This window comes from Microcebus murinus, chromosome 8 (genome assembly GCF_040939455.1).
Source record: "Microcebus murinus isolate Inina chromosome 8, M.murinus_Inina_mat1.0, whole genome shotgun sequence".
NCBI classification, from domain to species: Eukaryota; Metazoa; Chordata; class Mammalia; order Primates; family Cheirogaleidae; genus Microcebus; species Microcebus murinus.
The window spans coordinates 35,205,208-35,227,090 of NC_134111.1; the positions used below are offsets into that span (position 1 = coordinate 35,205,208).

Here is a 21,883-nt window from a genome sequence, read left to right on the forward strand (position 1 = left end):
CCTTTCTCATGTACCAAGCTGCTTTTCTAAGTTCATTTGGTGATGGTTATGTGGCGATGAAAGCTCTATAGTGATGAAGCACATAGAAATCATTTCAGTCTGGCCCCCTCAATGAGAAGTGATGACTACGAATCCAACTACTTTTTCCATGCCCTACATTTCAATTTTTTTATATGCACAGTATCTTTTGTATTTTGGATGTTTAATGAATTTGTTTTCAAATAATATATGATGGAAATATTTAAATTTGAAGTATATGTACATTTTTACCTGGCTATATTACAGGAGACTTCACTGAGTAGGTGATATTTTAGACTATTTTTAAAGATGCTAAAGATCTCAACAGGCACATAAACAGTATTTTCTTTTTTATTATTTGTCTTTGTCTCTCATATCTTATTGTCTTTTTTTCAATCACTTCTGAAGGAAACTAATTTTAACAATGCTGCATTGTGTCATGTATTAGGCCATTCATAAGTGGCAGGAAGTATCATCTGTTTTATTTTATTTTATGAAAAAATTTAAATATTCTAGCTCTTCAGAATATTATACATGAAAAAATAGCCAAAGGAGACTAAACTGCTATTACAGCTCCAGATACCCCATGACATTTTTTTATAATCTATAATCATGATGATTTAAAATTACATGACAGAAATGTCTGAATGTTGACAAGTTGACAGGAACAACGAATGACTGCATGTTAAATTTGGTTTGACCACAGAGAGCTCTGCAATTATTATTTATACAAGCGTACATTTTTGGATTGATTGCTTGAAAAGAAAAATCTGGACTTGTTTGGCTTTATAAGCAAAGTTAAAAGCATTTCTGAAAACATTACATATTAAAAGTAATGACAATTATGGTGCAGCCAGGGTCCAGCAGCATCTGAATCATCTGGGGGCTTTTTAGAAATACAGAATCTCAGGGTCCACCCTAGACACAATGAAGTAGAATCTGGTTTATTTTTTATTTCTACATATTATGGGAGTACAAATGTTTAGGTTACATATATTGCCTTTGCCCCACCCGAGTCAGAGCTTCAAGCGTGTCCATCCCCTAGATGGTGTGCACCACACCCATTAGGTGTGAATAAACCCATTTCCTTCCCCCTCCCACATGCCGGACACCCGATGAATGTTACTACTATATATGCATGTAAGTGTTGATCAGTTAATACCAATTTGATGGTGAGTACATGTGGTGCTTGTTTTATCCTTAGGTGACTGCCACCCACGCAAATTAATGTCTGAGAAGTGCTGCCAGCCCATTCCCTTTCTTTATCTCCAGGAATTAAGGATATTTTAAGGGGCAGATGCATTTAATAGATTCAGAATCTAAAGGAAACTTAAATTTTTTCTTGATAGTAGCATTCTCAAATGGAATAAAAAGCATACATGACTAGATTTCAGAACAGAAAAATAATCTTGGTTTTACATGCTTCAAAGCCCTGTGGACCCATATCTATTTATGTTCTTATGACTGCTTGAGTTATACAATAATTATCTTTTTCTAAACAAAGAATAAAATTATATTCACTAAATGAATTCATCTCTCCCTGTTGTACCTGGTCTTTTATTCACAATCTGTCTCAGAATGTTATTTTAGCTTTCTTAGATTTTTCCTAGACCTGTGGAAATCATGCTGCTTTGTTCCCTCCAGGAGTTAACATAAAATATTAGTAATTATGCATATTTAATTTTCAAAATGCCAAGTGATTACTCACAGCACTTATAAAAGGGAAAATGATTTTAGATATTCATAAAACATTTCCTTAGTAAGAAGCCTGCACTTCTGAAGTTATGTTATTATTGATATTTCTTACTACAATGATCAGGATGAGAAATGAATTTATTAACATCCCTCTTCTTCCTTCTTTTCCAGATGCAAGACAAAAGTCTACCCTGATGAACTTCCAAACACAAGTGTAGTCATTGTGTTTCATAATGAAGCCTGGAGCACTCTCCTTAGAACAGTGTACAGTGTGATAAATCGTTCCCCACACTATCTACTCTCTGAGGTCATCTTGGTAGATGATGCCAGTGAAAGAGGTATAATCTATTTTTCTTGTATTTTAAATTATATAGCTTTATTACAGTCAAAAAGATAATTAAGCAATGCTCTATATTTGCTTTGTAATTTTACTAATCCTGCAACTACCTATCAAATTTTCATCAATATACCTCACAGTGACTTTCAAAGATGTTTCTTTTTTTTCCCCAACCCAAATGATCATATTGTTGAGCATTTATATGACTTTGTGGATCTGTGATATTAATTAACTGATGAAATCTCTATTATTTTATTTCATCTAATACAAAAAAAAATTGATGGGATTTGGCCACCATTTCTGTGTACTGAATATACATCTCAGCAGTATCTCTGCTATGTCTTTAAACGGTTTCAGATTTTTCTTATAAATTCTTATTGCATGTTACAGATTTTCTCAAGTTGACATTAGAGAATTATGTGAAAAATTTAGAAGTGCCAGTAAAAATTATTAGGATGGAAGAGCGCTCTGGGTTAATACGTGCCCGTCTTCGAGGAGCAGCTGCTTCAAAAGGGCAGGTCATAACTTTTCTTGATGCACACTGTGAATGTACGTTGGGCTGGCTGGAGCCCTTGCTGGCAAGAATAAAGGAAGACAGGTAAGAATTCATGTGTTATGTCTGCATGGGTTATGATTGAATCTGTTAGGACGGTTCCAGATGTCCATCAGAATTTCTCTTCCAAGTTGCTATTTTCAGCAGGTTTATTTTATAGCTTTTTAAAGAAGTAGTTCCACTTCTTATTTAATAAATAAGGCCGGCTTATTTATGCTGTATGTGGATATTTGGTTAGGAAATAGTCAAATAATTCAAAAAATAAAAAGTATGTTAAATATTCATTTTTTAGGTGAAGGAAATCAATTCCATCCGAAATAGTACGATATGACACATATTTTCAAAGAACCTGTTTGTGCCCTCATAGCCACCCTGTGAGATAGGTAATGTAGATGTTCTTATCTGTACCTAATAGTAAGAAAGAACAAATAAGTTATATAGTTTGCCCCAGTCATTGGAAGTGCCGGGGGACCAGTTCAGTTCTTTCCACTCCCCACAATGTTCTCTGTGCTACCTCAGTGCCTTTAGTCAGTCTAGTTCAAATTCATGCTGAAGATTTTAAACATACCACACACACACACACACATACACACACACACACCACTGAAATGCAATCGGGATTTAAAAAAATCAAGAACCACAAGAGAACATAATTATAAGGTTGAGCCTTTAAACAATATTGTCATTTTATACATACAAATTGTGAAATCTGAAAAATTGAATAACATGTATACATGCCTACAATTATTTCCGATTATGATGCTGTGAATGAAGTGCAAGCTTCTTTTTAGCAAATATTCATACTCATTGGTGATACACGAATATAATTCCTAAGCACCTCATGAAGACAACTAACATTAAATGCTATCTCATGTAATAATAAGGCATTACATAACACCTTGCTTGCATAATCATTTCATCTACAGTAGAAAAGTTTTTCAAGAGTTGAAGTTTTTAATTAGATATTCAAGACAGGAGCTGCTTAGTCTGAGCTTGATCAGCCACATCACTGAAACGGCAGGATTTGGTACTTGCCAGGAAGATGGATAGAGGCTGTCAGTAAAATGAACCACAGCAGTTGAAGAAATCAGTAGGAACCTTTTAGTCAACTGAGTGTATGTAGCACATGGCTAATAACATTTTTCCACTCTGTGTATTGTACAGTACTCACAGGAGAGGAAGACTGGCAAAGTATTAATAAAATGGACTTAGAACATTTTAAATGCATTTCCTGGCAACTTTTCATGCATTATTGCTGCATTTTTACATGTTTCATATTCAACTTAGTGGGTTTTTAATATAATGTTTCAGTACGGTCATGCATAGGTCATTTATGATCTAACAACATAATTACACTCTATTTACATATAATAAACCCTAAACTATTTTCTTGATTGTAAATTCTAAGTTTCCATAACTAGGTAACAAAGTCTGTTAAAGGCTATTAGGCCTAATTTCTTCTCCCCACAAGTTAAATCATTAAATCTAACAAAGAGAGAAAAATATTGATTTTCTTGAGTCCAGAGTCACCAGGAAGCTTTTCCAAGACTAGATGAGTGTTATCGATTTCAGAGAACTTCAGGCTTTGGCCAATTGTGTGGAATATAAGACTCAATTGAAAATGAACATTGGAAGTACTGGTGTTACAAACCAAGAATAAATAATGGACAATATTTCTTTACCTTCCATATCTATGGGTGATTCAAATCCTATTTATATATTTACCTTGCATATGGAAAACAAGCTCTGGTCTTCAGAGTTAGCTAGAACCATTCCAATTTTTGGTAGACCTGAACATTTACTTGTGGATATGACAGAAAGTTGATTCCATGATAAAATACACAATCTGGGAGTAAAGGGAAGAACATGAGAAGGCACAACAAGGATTAAGAGAGTACCTAATGATTTCCTCAAGTGAAATTGTCTTAACCTAGAAAACTACCATGAAGAGCACCACAAACCTCCTGGCTCTTCCTCTTACTTTAAGAAAAATCGAATAAAACAACACCAGAGACCAAAGTTACTTATCTTTCTCTATTTTAAAATATCATCTAGATTGAGACTATAAATTATTCTAAGACAATTCACTCAGAAATTGTTATGACCCTACTATCCTTCCTAGAAAGCATTTGCTTATACTGATAGATCAAGATTTTTATTGTTGCTGTTGTTTGTTGATTTTTGTTTTTTCCCAGTAGGTGTTTTCTCCATGAAGGTTTTCTCAGAACTATTTCTTTAAAATAACCTACCCTATTTAAAATGCAAACTACCAGATTTAATTTGCCATCATCCATTCTTCACTCCCTGAATGCTATTGCTTTTCAGTGGGTTATAGCTAAAATGATGCATAATCTCAAAACAACTCTACTAATCATGCTGTGGGTGGAGGTTTTGTGAAAAATAAAACATGTTCATCCTGCTGAGTTTGTATACTTAGAATGCATTTGGAAATCAGCTTGAAGGTCTATTAGTATATTGATTAGATTTCACATTATAGTGTAAAGTAGGAAGATATAGTCAAAGGAAATAAATCCATAGAGAAGAGGGATAAAAATGAAACTAAAAGCATGTTGAAGTCACAAAATAATTACATTTCATCATATCATCTATAATCAGTTTGAAGAAGATAATGTAATATTTAAATCATCATTTATATGTACATTGGTTTTAATTTCTCTTCAGGAAAACAGTTGTATGCCCTATCATCGATGTGATTAGTGATGATACCTTTGAATATATGGCTGGGTCAGACATGACTTATGGGGGTTTTAACTGGAAACTGAATTTCCGCTGGTATCCTGTTCCCCAAAGAGAAATGGATAGGAGGAAAGGAGACAGAACATTACCTGTCAGGTATGTAGATCATTTCTTCCAAAAGATTGTATGCATATCCCTATAATAATTAAGAAATATTATGCATTTGTGTTATTTTTAATTATTTTAAAGTTATATACTTATTATTCAGATACAAATACATACATTATGACCTTTTATATGATTATATAAGAATCGATGGCAATATAAAATCTAGTTTAAATTAGCATAAGCAAACATAAGTACTGGCAGACTTACCAAAAATCTTTTAAAGCATTATGTATTCTTAAATTCCAGATATTTTTATTATGAATTTTCTAAAGTGACAGAAATGTGCTAGCCTTGACACTTCAAGTAAATATATATCTTACTTAAAAATATATGCTTTATAAAAGAAGTGTTCTCAAAATTGAAATCCAAAAATGTTTTAGATTTCTAAATTTCTAAATATTCTAAATTTACCAATTTTCAGGAGCTGTCTTCCTTGTAGATTCAGTAGATCCATTTGGAAAATTTTAATGTATTAGTAATTATGAAGAATTTGTTTGTCCAAATTACTTCAACTAGTACTTAGTTTGAAATATTTATTAGTAAAATATGGGCTTACTCTTAATATAAAAAAGGAATATCCTATGCATTTTTAATTGTGTAGGTATGTATTATGCAATTTATTAACACAAAAGTGTTACCTTCCTACTTTAAGGTATTACTGTGGACTTCTTACCTGCAGCTAAAAACTGATTTCCTGAAAAATATTTTGGGAGGTGTTCACTAGCTTTTTAAAGGTGAATTTGGCAAATTGTCATTCTGTTTGGACAACAGAAGAATACCCTAGCATTCTAAAGCAATATATAGTAAGTCCTCTCTTAATGTAAAACTGTGACTCTAACAGAAATGACTGACAGCGGGTTCTCTAATAATGTCGGTTAGTTCAATGTTGTTTCATTGTAACATTAATGATTTTTTTTTACTTCATTTTACTTAAAGTTGCAGTTTCTAAGAACCTAATGATGACATTAAATGAGGACTTACTTTGTATATAATCTATTATCTAGACAAGAATAACTGGTAACCTACTGAAGGGATGACTTATCTATTGTCAACTGTATAATGATATAATGAATTGATTAAAATTAAACTCTAAAAATTGGCCAATGGAAGAGAACAGCTACAATTGTTTCTTATTAAACAATTAAATATTGGGATCTGTTAACCTCTTAAGGAGATCTATTAATACTACATCAAAGAGAAAAATAAAATGTGGCTCCTAACATTTGCTTAAAGTCATGTAAATTATCATGTCAATATTTGAAGTGTGATTTAGTAGTCTTTAAATCTTGTATAATTTTCAACTTCACAAAGCATGATTGATTTTTGCCTTAACAACCTGAAGAAATACAGTGGCTTATATTACTATCAATTATTAGAAATATTGTTTTCCCAAATTCTCATTATATTTAGTGTTAACTGATTTTTAAACTTTAGATACCAAGTGAAAACTATCAAAAGTTTGATCAATACACTTAAATATAGATAGTGTGTTTATTCCTTTGAAAATGATGTTATAGGAATGCATGTTTGCACTCATTAAAAAAACACACCAGCAAAAGACATGCTTTAACTTTATTTTCTCACAGAGACAAAGGTAAATAATTAAGAGGTAGCCAACATTGATAGTAAGAAACTACTGATCTCATTCATAAAATAAAGACCTGTATAGAAATCAATCATTATTAATCATCTTTTATTAACTAACACCAAGGGTGAATCATCTAACTTGCTATATTTTCATGACAAGTTATGGCTTTATTGTAGTAACATGAAAATTGATAAACTCTCAGTATATTTGGTTTGCCTCAGTAACTGCACATCATTTCATTTTCTAAAATGCTGAGGAAGCTGGAGCAAGAGAAACAGAGAAGGCTCAGTCTTTGCTGAAGTTTCTAGATTTTTATGGCAAAAGGTTAATTAATTCACAGGCTCTGTTGTAACAGCCAGCAGGTAATTTTCATCAGCATAGCTGTAATGTGAACTTTCTTCCCTACTTGTAATCTATTACTTGAAGACGTGATCATTTTTCTCACATTTGTACAAACAGATAAATCATTCCAGTTGTTGAAGATAATTTTTTTCCTACTTGATTAACAGAATTCTGAATAGCTGAAGTGATTAAAATGAAGTTGAAATTTTAGTTTTCTTAGTGCAATGCTTCATTTAAAATGTCAGTTATGACAGAACTTTGTAGTCACTATAATTGGCTAGTCATCATTTAGAAATACAATCATGCATCTGCATACATTGAGAACCAACTTGAACTTATGACCTAAACTCAGTTATACCACATTTAAACATTTAAAGCTTATAATGATTGGAGACAGAGTCTGAGTCTGTAGCCCCATGTAGACTGCAGTGGCATCATCATAGCTCAATTATTCTATTGTCAACCTCTGGGCTTTGGTATTTTCATTTTCATAATGAGCTGAGTTTGTGAAACACTTGGTGTTTTTGAAATTGTGAATATGTAACGACAATATATTCAAGATTATGTATAATCTTAATCAAGATTATGTATAAATATATGTTCAAGATTATGTATAATCTTGAATATATAGTTTTCTTTAATCAGTAAAGTTACCTTGACATTTAAGTGGCCAGATCATATGACATTTCAGGACTGTCTCAATTATGTGTGTAACAATAGAGTAATCAAATTGTAAAATGAAAGGTCACAAACTAATAGTTTGTGTGCCAAGTGTGCTCTGTAAAAGTGTTTCATTCGGCCTATATAATGTTTTATATTTTCAATAATTACCGACGTTTTTAAAATGAGACATTTTAAATAAAAATCTGGATTTCCAGCTATGGGAAAGTCAAATCTTGCTACAATGGTGCAGCACTCCTACGGCACCCTCGGGTAGAGTGGAGTAAAAACTGCCCATATAGAAGTGGCATGAAAGTTTATTCCAGTCCCCACAACTCCTTATAATTTTGTCCCTTTCTCTGAGGCTTAGGGTGAGTTGTCCTTTGTCATCATTGTTGTATTCGAAGACATATTTCTTGGTATCTGTGTTTCAAGCAAAGGTGATAAAAATATATTTCTTGGAATCAATAAACTTCATATAATTAACTTTTTCTGGATATAATAGTTTAAATTATTGGCCCTCAACTTGAGGCTACCACACAGGAAATGGCTTGAGTTTGAAACTAATCAAACACATTAGCCCTGTATGAATATTCATATATGTTACCTAATGGAATAGGCAACTAGTAGCAAGATTATCTGAAAATACAGATGATCTTCCAAATCACTTAACAAATATGAGGATGTGTTATGTGTTTTTTTCTGACACATGCGAATTTGAGGTGATTTGGTTTAGGCTATTGAAATAAGTTTGATTCCATATGCAAATACGCATTCGTACACACTGCTGGGCACTGTGCTAGATGCTGCACATTTAAAGATGGATAAGGCAATCTATGCTTTAAAGTTGTTCACTGTCTTGCACTGGCCATGTGTATGCTGGATGAGGGAAGGAGGCCAGCATAAGTAGCCGAGTATGGACGCATAGGAAGAACTATGTCTACTGTTGGAGTGATGTGGACTTCTAGAAAAGAGCCTGTCTTAAATCTTATTGACTGCTTTAGCCTCTTAATGATGCCCTATCAATAAACCTCAATAAATAATTATAAGGATAATTTGTTTCCACTTTAATTTCTCACTGATTAAGATAGATTTTTTTTATTAGAAACCTACCAGTTATTTTCAAGTGTATTTTACATTTTTATCCTTTACATCTTACCTTATGGACTCATTTATATTTAGTCATTATTAATATTCTTAATATAACTTCCTCCATTCTTACTGGAAGTACCATGTTATGTGTATTCCTAAAGTAAAGTAAAAGAGTTTTAGATTTCCTTTTAATACTTGTTATAGTAACAAATCAAGCATAAATGTAATTATTAGTTTTTATTCCTGACCTATTTAACTTAATTTTATATATTTTTTATTAATACTTGTCTGATCTGATACATTTATTTTTCAAGCAATTAGAATTTAGGAATATATGCAAAGAAGATCAAATAAATAACATTATTAATAATATCTTAGATTACAATTGTTGCACTTTATCATGAAAAACTCATAGAATGTTCACATATATTATCTCCTGTGTCATTCTAGTATGATTATAGATGAAACTTTGAAGCTGGCTTTGGAAGATCTGGTTTTATTTCAAGCTCCTTCAATTGGGAATTTACCAAGTTTTCTCAACTATAAAATAGAAAATTATTCTCTGTGCTTTGCTTAACTCATGAAGTGTTGTAAAATATTAAAATAAGAACTATATTTGATAGGAATTAGATTTTAAATTCATTTCTGGTAATATAACATATATACATTGCAAAATAAATGTAACAAGTACCTAAAAGCAAGAAGAAGCAGAACACCAATAAACCACCTTTTTCAGTGTTTTATTTCCTTCTAGAACATTTTTATCTAATTTATCCACAACTTGAGAGTTAATATATCTTCAGTGTTTTTCTATACCACCACATATTTTTCACAAATAAAGATTTTAACGGCTGCTCTCTTACCTAGTCCTTCCCCTATTTTTTGTAGCTAAAGTGCATTAAAACTTTATTTACTTTGTTTTTACATTTTATTTTTACCCATTATTTCTTCTTTATCCACAATTTTTACATATGATATGGGCTCTTTAGAAAATATGCAACTAATAATATCAAATTTGTTTTAATATTCTTGATACTTCTGCCAGTTTGATTTCCTCACCCAAAAAATCACTAGCTTCAATTTATAATTGAATCTTTAGTAAGTATAATAAATAAAAAATGCAAATTCATGCAAATATAAGACAAAGTTTCTTATATTTAATAGTAACTAATAATTTACTTATTAATTTTTATCTATCAGATTTTCATTATTAGATTTTTCTCAATCCAACTGTAATATTTGCTTGGATTGAAGGAAAGAAGCAGAAAATAGATTCCACCAAAGCCTTTAAATCAATTCTATAAAATAAAAGATACTAAAGCAACATTGTAAGCATAACAAAGACTGACAGAAAGAGATGAACTTTGGAAAGATCAACTGGTGGACATTGTTACTTACTAAGATTAAAAACTAATTGTGTTGATTTTGAGAGAAGTAAAAAATTCCCACTTCAGATGGAATTTTTGTATCTCCTTTGGGGAAAATAGCACATTTATATCATATTACTACCTAATGGTTTAGGGGATAATTTACAAGACTTTGTTAGTCTCTTGAGCTAAGAAGAAAACAGGGTAGAATAGAAAGCTTTCAGAGTGATGAATTAAATATCACATTTATATACTGTATAGTTTTATCAAATTAACCAGAACATTTTAAAACATCTGATTCCAGCTATTCCCATTGTTTATTTTAACCTCTCATAACCATGACATGAAAGTAAAAGGAAAGATTAAAATTTTCTCTCACTACTGTACATCCTTGTGGAAGCTTAAGGTTTTATCATGTTATGGGGATTATAAAAAAAGGATTTAGGAAAAAAGAGAAAAATAACTACTTCCTTATTGGAAATACAAGTCCTTAAGCACAGGTTAAAGTATTCAGTTCTTATACTTGTTGGTAAATGGGTTCATTGTCAACAAAACAAATCATTTGCCAATACTAAGCAGAACTTCATATTTTTTCTTAGCCTTTAAAAATAACATTGAAATTGTTTGTATTCCATAGACTCTACAGGATTTGAGTAAGCTTCCTTACTCAAGCCTAAGCCAACATAAATCCTTAACGTAACAATTTCTTCTCTATGGAAAGCTGTATCTTTATACCCAAACATATGTTCAGATCATTGTAATAGTGTGCAATATTCCACCAAACTTACATTTTTTTATCTGTAAAAATCTTTACTCACATTCAATATTTGATTATTCATCACTCTGATAGAAAACAAGATAATGAAGGAAGGAGAAAAGCTCAGAGCATTTAATTTTCTTTTAGTTTCTAAAAGAAACTAATAAGGATGAACTGAGAGATGACTAATTTGTAGATGATTATACAGAGAGAAAGAGAGAGAGAGAGAATTTTGGGAGTCCTTGAACAAGTCACTTAAACACATTGCAACTAAATTTTGTTGACCAAATCTGTATGGATTTTAGAGCTCTACAATATTACAACTCTATTTAAAAAATTAATTAGGCCCTGCAAACAATAAAAATAAAGCTAATTATAATCTTGGCAAACACAATGTTTTCTTCTTTCTTAATAAATATAACATCTAAAATGTATAGTACTAGCTTTGTGCTGGTGCTACTGTGAGAGAGTTACATATATAACTCATTATAATCCACATTTTATAGATGATGAAACTTGAGAACAGAGTTTAAGTGACTTGCTGAAGGTCACACACTGTGGGCTTGGGTTTTGAAGCCAATCAACCTAGCTACAAAGTCCAGACTTGTAAATACTAAACTTTGGTGCCTCTTAGGGACTCCTTACTCTCTATCTGCTTTTTACACACATGGTGATTATCCCAGTGTGAAATACAGGATATATTGTCTTGGTGAAAATGCAGGCATTGTGTTTTAGCATTATTAAATAATAAATGCATGGTATGACAATTTCTGTGGATTTACCAACTTCTGGTAAAAAACTTCAGTATTTTTCCAACTGGAATGCTTACTTTTTGGAGTCCTTTACTATTTGTATCTTTAAAAAAAAAAAGTCAATGCATTTAGGAGGTACAAGTGCTTTCGTTACATGGATGAGTTGTATAATGCAGAAGTCAGGGTAAAAATACTACCAAACTCAACCCTAAAGCCTCTATTAGGTGACAGAGCCTTTATAAATCTTGGAATTAGTGAAAGCATCTTTTTTGCTTATCAATTTAACAGATGCAAACAACTAACTTTTTTGAAATTTCAGAAAAAAATTGCAGATAATTTCAACTTTCAAATGGATTGTTCTGTGGCCATGGAAATACATTGCTCATTTTTTTACGTTATTTATTCAAGAAATATCTATTAGTAGACTAATACTATTAAACCAATATGTTTTCTATTCTTATAGAAGTGATAAAATGTTTACAGAAATAAATATAACACTATATACAATAAGAAGTGGCAAATGCCTTAAGAAAGACAGAGATAAGGGGGCTACAAAATAAGGTAGAAAAGGAAGAATATATCCAGATTGGGGGGCAAGCACGAGTGATTGTATTGAAGCCAGTCTATATGGAATATGAACATTTGTATTGGCCTAAGGTAAAGCATGTTTGAACATATAAGGGAAATTTATGAAGGAAAATTAAGGTAAATACTGGATATGAGCAAATGTTCCAAAGTGCAAAAATGAAAAGCATTTACTAGTAACAGCTAAACACTTCACATACGGGGAAATAATTAAAAGGAGATGAGAGGAGCTCATTGGGTGGTGCCAGGTCACTGATGGCAGGATAAGAAGCCAGAATTTATTCCTTAACATAGATTTTTGAACATCTGGTTAACATTTTTAGAGGAGATTGACTTAGAGAAATTAATCTGGCTATAATTTGCAAAGTAAATTTTGGAAGCAAAAGAATCTAGAGGCATCCAGATTCCCATAGATGCTAGCAGGATCCATTAGCAAATGGTTAGACATAGGGGAATAATATTGGAGAGTGACTATCATAACATAGATAAGAGTCAAAAATACTTCAGAAAAAAATGTGGAAAGTATTTGGGAAATGATTGAGTAAAGTACAAAATAGGAGCTGAAAGGTGGTTTTGTCATTTTATATTAAGAGACTGGAAAGAAATAGAAGACACTGAAAGTGAAGCAGATGGGTAGAAAATTCTAATTTCTGTGTTACACATACTGAGCAGAGTCAGAGGATATTTTGAAGTAAAAATATAGTGAGTAATTACAAAAGCACAACTGACACAGAAGAAGTAAGAAAACACAGTTTAGGAGTCAACCTCATAGAAGTGACAGTTACAGACATGTGATGAATGATATTACCCAGATAAAGAGCATAGAAAAAGAAAAGCACCCCTGAGAAACCCTGGAGAGGATTACATTTTTGACAAGAGAAGAAGTTATGAAATGCATGTATCCACAAAATAATATTATAGTGATATATTGTACTTATGTGAGACATGTAAAACTAGGAGATTGACCAAGGTCTGATAGCCCCTAGCAAGGGAAAGAAAGAGGAAGGGGTATCGGTAAGAATCATAAAATGAACAGTCAAATTAATAGAAGGAAAAACCTCTGTAGGACAATGCAGGGGAACTAGAGGTGAAAAGAATTTCAAGCAGGAAGGCTGACACATTGTGTTATGTGCTTTCAGATGAAGAAGTTAAGGAAAGACTATTGGAGTTTAGAATCAATAGAGACCTTTCAGAAAGAAATTATTATAGATGTGGGAGTAGGATCTAGCTTCTAGTTAAAAGGTCAAAAAGAGCTGAGGGAGTACGTAAAAAGTATCTGCTCAGTAAGGTTACCAGTGAGGGGAGTAGAAAATATATGTCCCTCGTTTGAAAGAGTAGTAAGATGGAGTGAAAATGTATTTAGGTGTAGACTAGAACTTAATTGAGCAGGTTTGTAAGCTCAAGAGGAAAATCTAGAAATCAAAGCCATAAAACATAAATGTTATGGTCAATGAGCAAGTATCTTAAAGAATAGTCAGGAGAGAGCCTGCTGAGGGCACAAGCATAAATGCTAGCAAAAGTGAGAGGAAAGGAGATATTCTTTCCTGGGAGACAAGAGGAAGGAGGAGGTCATGAGAAAGATACCTAAGTTTGAGCTATGGTTCGAAATAGTTTAGATTTCATGATTGAGCGAGTTTAGATTGCATGCATTGCCTTAATCCCCGGCTTCTTTCAAAGGGTCCAAAACTTTTGGGAAAGAACTAGTTAAAAGTAAGACAGGCAAATAAATAAACATAGATAAGAGAATTGTTAGCAGTTTGTGAACTAAACAGAGAATCAATAACATGGACTTGTATAACCAACTGGGCTCATCTCATTACTTTACCTATGGTTTTCTGGGTCTTAGTAGTAAAAGTGAATGAAGTGAAGGATAATTTCATCCAGGCACTGAGATTTACAAAAAGAGAATTGGGAATTGCAGAAAGCAAGGACAGAGAACCAAGGATGCTAACTGGTTTTTTATTGACATGGCAGAAGCTTAGAGAGGAGCTGGGAAGAGGAAAAAAAAAAATTCCTGAAGGGGATGATTAATGTGAGAATATGGATTAACAAAGGAACTGTAATCACCAATGAAGGTTAAAAAGTGACTTCCTATGAAAATAGGAAGGGTTAAAGAATAGGAAGTTGTGTTCCAAGGCAGATTTCAGAGTCAACATCTTAGATATGAAGTAGTTCCAAATGATTTTGAAAATCAAAAGAAGGCTATGTATATGAGAACCAAAATTAAGTGAAGGACACATAAGGATTTTGTTTGCATGATTAACATAAATAACAAAAAAGATAAATTATCTAACTTTATTATTATGTGTTGGGAACTATGACAAGTGCTTTACTTTACCTACTTACTATGTGATGGGTAGTGTTCATAGACATTGAACTGATTGTTCCCTCCCCCATCCAAATTGATTGAATTGAATTTGACATTGTATAGACACAACCTTGAAAAGCAAATAATTTCAGCTAATTCAACTATAATCTATGTTTTGCATTTTCTAGACATTCTGAACACTTAACATGAACACAGGCATATGTAAATAGTTCATTAGGCTTATTACAGGGCAGTTAACTTGGAACAGAACATGTGCATAACATTGGCTATGGCTATAGACATTAAATATTATAAGGCACAGTCTCTAGACTGAGAAAACTAACTGGCATTGTAAACATAAAAAGAATCTGTCTAGGAGCATCCATCTTTAGAAAATACAGCATTTTTTGAGAAGTTGTGATTTTATTTTATTATTTTTGTTACTTGATAAGCATAAGTAAAAGCTATTTGAATCATTCTTATGGTTAAATATAGCTTATTTGTAGCTATTTAACACACATTTCTTACATATTTATAGGAATAATGACCAACTATAAGATAAAATATGTGTATTTAAATTAAAATGTGTTAATACTTTATCAGTAAGTAGATAAGTAGGTAGACACTCTGAACTGATCATTAAAAAATGCATCACTTAACATTCTTAAGCATTTGGTTGCATTATCATAGGATAATTGCAGCAATTTTAGTTCCTAATCTTATTAAATAGACTCTCCAGCACTGTAATGCCTTATATAGTTATTGCCATAGAATTCCAAAAACCTCATCAGGTGAGGGTCATGGCTACTTCATAATTACCATCTGCTTAGCTTTGTTAGTGTTTCTCATTATAACTCAGAAGGTCAATGATACTGTTCATGATAGGAACCTAGCAAGATGAGAAGTAATAAAACAGCTCTGAGACTAAGCAAGCCTCTGCTACTCTAACTGATGGACAGTTAATTACCTGAGCACAAAACAGTGAGAGCACTGGGAGAAATAGAGGACTTTGCAATATGGTAGATGTCCAAGTACAATATTATTTGGTGATTTTTCAGTGACCGATTCTGTTTAATTAAAATGTGAACATAACCTTTGGCAGAGGAGGATATAATTTTGAGAGAAGCAAAACATTTGATTTTTATTAACAATCTCACAGACTACTTGGATGAGCATTCCAAACCTAAGTTACTAGATCAGTGTTTTTCATCTTTGAGCAGTGCATTAGAGCAGTACATTAGAATCACCTGGGAACTTCAGCTGATACCAAAGTCAGGTCCCACTCCAGGCCAATTAATTCTGAATCTGTGGAGGGTGATACGCAAGCATGAACATCTTTTTTGAAAGGTACTTCAGTGCTATTAATGTGCTATGTAGACTGGAAACCACTGCATTACAAGAAACATTCAAAAACCATCATTGCCAGTATGGATCTATTCGTGGCAACTATAGTTTTCTTTTTTTTATCTCTAATTCATTCTGCCTATTTAGAAAGACTTGTGGAGCTCAGCCATTAAGCATTGTCTTTAATTAATCTTTTTAAATTAATTAATTCTTCAAAAACTTAACATCTGACTTCTTAGTTTCTATAGAGAAAATCTCGAATGTGAGAAACAAAAGGCATTTATTCCTAGGAAAAAGTTTTAGAATCTCTGCCAAATGTCCTTTTAAACCTCTGAATAGCATATGTGGTTTATGTTAATCCATCAGGTTAGATGGTTAATTATAACCTTTTAATTAAGTAGACAGAAGAATAAACAATTAGATGTAAAGCTCTTATGTTAAAAAATACTTTTGTAACTCTAACAATATATTTATTTCCTGTAAAAATTTTATAGCATTTAATTATTTTCATATTTAAATAGACTGTGGGTCTTTTTATAGAGAAACCATGTCCACAGGTTTCTAGACTTTACATTAAGATGATTTATAATTGATAAACACAACTGGTAGTTTCATAACCAGTTAATCTCTTTAAGGACAATGCAAAAGGCAAAAATCTCTCTTCACTATGCCTTTCAGATGGAAGCTAGAAGCCCCAGTCTTAAATGGCCAGTGTTCCTTCCATGTATCTATTTGATCATCTATAAGAAAAATATAGATTAATCTAAAGCAAGTTTTACAGAAAATGTGAGATAAAATGCTATTTGTTAATTATAAAACCTCTTACACCTTGACTTTATGTTTCCAGTTTGAGATTTTTGAGTACTATTTTTTATATTTAAAATGTCTCAAAAATATTTGCTACAGTCTCATTAAATTCCACACATTGTTTTCAAAAGATATTCTTTTCTTTTGTTTTTTTTTTCAACTAGGACCCCTACTATGGCTGGTGGCCTATTTTCTATTGACAGAAACTACTTTGAAGAGATAGGAACTTACGATGCAGGAATGGATATCTGGGGTGGAGAGAATCTTGAAATGTCTTTTAGGGTAATTGCATTTTACTTTATTATTTTGATGCTGAATATACTATACTATAGCATGCACATATCAGACCCGGTAATTTACTGTCAAATCTTTTTGCTAAGTGATGCAAATTGCTGATCAGTTGGTCATTTTAATACATATTTAAAATACTTTCTAGAGTCCTATTGCATGCAATATTTACTGTTAAATGAGATATAGGTATTTTTAAGTTTTTAAAAATAATTCTTTAATTCATGGTAAAAAAAACATTAGGGCTTTCAATTGATGAAATAAGAGGGCTTTGTATTTTTTTAATAGAGTGCTACTTACTCCACAAAATCACTTTGTGCTTTTGAACTGAAACTTGGAACTGTTTATATAATCTGAATTTGCAAGTGCTACATTAAATTATTCTTAAACAATATTAAGAATTACATGTGGTAAAAGGAATTCTGGGTAATTCTACAAATAGGATGACTATTTTCACAACCATAGGCATTATTATTTGATAAATTAGTTTAAATAAAGCAAATACAATAGTGATTTACATAATGACCTTCCAAGTAAATGAAAATTGAGGAGTAAGTCCCTGTAAATGTGTTACTAGGAGATATACAAATAACTTTAGCATTTTGTTATATTTAAAAATTTAAAATATGGACATATAAATGTGCCTTCATGCTTAGAAATAGATATACATTGACAAACTGTTTTTTCTTCAAACAACGTATATTATTATTTTAAATGAATTAAGTTAATAATACTGCTGTTATTTTCCTTCCTAGAATTAAATGTAAAATATTTGAAATACTCTATTGTTTTGTACAAATTGTTTGTACAATAAAATTATTAGAGTTTGGATATATTGATCTATGAAGTTCAATAGTTTTATGTTTTAATTTCTCATTTAGAAAGCAAAGTTTGTTTTCACTAACATAATATAAATATGATGATATGATATGAAGTAAGAAAATCTTAAAATTTGAGAATGAGTTACCTTGAATTTCTATAATGTAGAATTTAATGGATCTTGGATAATCTAAACTATTTTTAAAAGCCTTAGAATGGCTTTGTTATATTATTCTTTTGCCTAGAAAATCTTATTATAGCCAGATGTCTGAGATAAGTATTTAATGGAATTTTATTATTTCCATATCTCAAATAGTTATAGTCTCATGGAATTTACCAAAACAAACTCAACACCATACTTAGGAATGTCTTCTTGTCATCAGGCCCAGGGTAAATCTTTGTAAAACCTTTGAGGACATTAGGGACCCCAAAGTTTTGTTTGGTGTAGTTCTTAAAGTGAAGGAAATAAAAAATGATAATGAAAAAAAAAAAAAGAAGGAAAAAGAAAATCCATATAATTACTCTTAGATGTAATGATGAGAGAGTATTTACTCATTCAGTAACCAGTACTCTTTGGGTGTTATGCTGAGATTACATAAGATTAAAAATTAACATAACAATAGTTATACTATCTAGGATCCCATTGCCCACCTTCTTTCTTTCCTAAAACTCTTATTCACCTCTTTTTTTCTCTATCTATTAAGCTTGATTCTCTACCAGTGAACTCCCCTTATTTTCATCACATAGCTCCCAGATTGAAGGAATACTCTTCATCTAACTGATTGGAAGATGGATTAGGAAAGAATTTAGTGGGAAAATATGATAAACAAGGAAGATCTGATCAGGAAATGCAACAGAGGTATAAAAAAGGAAGGTATTAGGATATGGTAGATGCTGCAGATACCAGGGGGCAGATGAAATTTACTTAGTGGTCATAAAAATGATCAGATCCCTAGAAAATAACACAGGAGCTTTGCTGTGATTAGTTATTTAGGACTATTAAGAAATATAGTTCTTATGATGACTTTTCAAAAATGATACTGAATGTTTTAGAACATATCATTGTCTTTAGTTTCCATATGCTTTCAATAGAAACAGATATGTATTTTGCTTTTTATTAGACTCTTAATTCTTGCTTTACTTTATTCTCTGTGACATGAATGTGCTTGTTTAACAGTTTGTACTATAGCTCAGGAAGATATTGAGTAAGAGAAAATGGTAGAGCAGTACATCACCAAAAGATTGAGACCCCTTCTTCTATCTTTAGATTAATTTTATAACTTAATGAAATAAGAATATGTTGAAGATTTACAAGCAGAAGACATGAATCTAATATCCAGCTTAATCATTACACAACAAATGTGTACTGAGCAAGTGGTATGTGCTTTACCTCCTTTCCAGGTACTGTGGCTACAGAGATTAATAAGGAATGATGCTTCTTTAGACTTAAAGAACTACATGCCTATGAGAGAGATGCATAGGTATTATTGACCAAAAAAGTGAAAATGTCTCATATAAATTAGTGTATGAGGGGTTTTTTGTCTATCATGTTATATGCAAGTGAGTTAACCTCACTTGAAGTGTGAAAAGGTGATTGTAATAGTAGTGAAGTTATTGTGGTTTTGTAGTTGTTGTCTATATAGCTTCCAGTGTAAGTAAAAAAATAATTATTTAGGGCTTGCAAAATATTAAGATTCTGGCTGGCTTTAAGGGAATTTAAGCCAAACCAAAGGAATACATTGCAAGTATTTATTTATAACAGTATCACTTGATCTTTGGTGCTGAAATAAGCATAGGTACTCTAAGATATCTGAAAATTTGATAAATGCTATAAACTTTCTAAGAAAGATGCTTCCAACTTCTTCAACAGAGTAGACTTGAGTGTTATTTTGTTGAGTTGGAAAATCCCTTGAGGTCCCAGGATAAAAATCCTTGACATATAATAATAGTGACATCTAATGTTTATAGTAACTAGTAAGTGAACTCAGCACTCTTGAGACCATAATCTATACTGTTAGATACTACACTACTACTTCCTCATTAGGGTTCATCCATCTATCACATAACAAGCCTAACAATTGTTGGTATCAGGAGACAGAAAGAAGCTAATGTGCAAATATAATCTTCCTCCAGTTTTGAGATAGTTGATTCATCCATGACCTTATCTTCCTCTTCTAGGCTACAGCATTTTATGGCAGATAATATACATCCAATAGCAATGAAACTATATACAAGTAGATCTTAATGCTTCCAAATGCTTAGATTCAGATATACCTCCCCACTTCACTACACAACAATCATCAAAATAACATAAATCTTAAGAAAATTGTCTAACCATAAATGTTAATTTATTTAACCCATATTTATTGAGGCCAAGTAGGTGCTCTGTATACACTGGTAAACAGAATTTATGAAATTTATATTTTGAAGAGAGAAAGGGACAATAAATATGTACAATTTGTTAATATATTAGTGAGAAGTGTTAAAGAGAAAAAATAAGGAAGGGAAGATTATCTGAAATGTTAGATGTTAGAGAATGGGTGAGGGGTGAAATTTTAGATAGGAAGAAATGAGAAATGAATACTCATAAAATAATTGATAATAATATAAATCAAATAAATTATGAATTACCATCAGAAAGTATCTTCTATCTTTAAATAATAATCTTGTTCTCAGGATAATTGTCACCAAAAAAAAATCACCACCAAAAGTCTTTACCTTTCATTAGCAATAGGACAAGGACTAAAATTCCCCAAAGTATACATTATTTTGTTATTTTAAATTAGAGATAAATTGCCACTGTGGAAATCAAGTGAGGTCATGGAAAAGAGGAGTTTAAATGCAGCAAGGGACTCAGAAGCCTGCCTCACAGCCATGAAGAGTAAACTAATGATTATAAGTATAGACTGGGAGTCAGGCAAGCCTAGGTTCAAGACTCAGCCATGGCACTTACTACCTGTGTAAGCTTGGGTAAGGTAGCATGTCCCCTAAGTTTTAGTGTGTCCATCTCTAGGATTGGAAAGGTTATAGCATGTTCCTTATACATTTTTGGGAAAGATTAAATGAGATTATGTACCTAGTGCTGAGTATTCTACTTAGCACTCATAAAGTGCATCATAAATGGCAGCTGTGGTGGTAGTGGTTATAAGCTATGCAACTTAGGGCAAATCATGGCATTCATGAGCATCACCTAAAAGTGACCTTACCCTTAATAATCTGGCTTTGATCGTGGGTAATCAAATAGAGAATGTACATTAAAAGTCCTTTAAGGCCAGAATATGCAATATGTTCATAATTACTATTGCACTAAGTGTCAGTCAAGATGTGGTTCTAAACTCCCCTGCCCAGAAAAGAGATTAAATTTAAAAAGGAAGAAAGAAAAAAATATTTTTATACTGCCACAACATCCTTTGAGATAATTACTGACATCTAAGAACCTACGGTGGAACATATTCTCTTACACTCGTAAATCAGACTGTTATTCCAGAAGACAAGATTATCTGGGTAATCCAATGGAATCCACAAAAATGCTATTAAAACAAACAAGGTAGTCATCTTATCAAAGTTGTAGGATACAAGAACAATGTAGAAAAGTCAATTGTATTTCAGCAAATAGCACAAAATTGACAAAATTAAAATAAAAATATTTTAAAAACACCAAGAAGATGAAAAAGTGATAAATCTAACAAAAGATTTATAAGGCTTC

General features: G+C 31.9%; 1 protein-coding gene across 1 annotated transcript in view; it reads left to right on the forward strand.

The window, feature by feature from the left end:
* The window catches only part of GALNT13 (polypeptide N-acetylgalactosaminyltransferase 13), a 497,120-nt gene that overhangs the window by 283,855 nt on the left and 191,382 nt on the right, over positions 1-21,883 (forward strand). The window contains exons 4-7 of the mRNA XM_012779946.3: positions 1,885-2,051; positions 2,441-2,648; positions 5,286-5,456; positions 17,235-17,352. Of these exons, the coding sequence (XP_012635400.1) occupies positions 1,885-2,051; positions 2,441-2,648; positions 5,286-5,456; positions 17,235-17,352 (664 nt within the window). The remainder of the gene's footprint in view (positions 1-1,884; positions 2,052-2,440; positions 2,649-5,285; positions 5,457-17,234; positions 17,353-21,883) is intronic.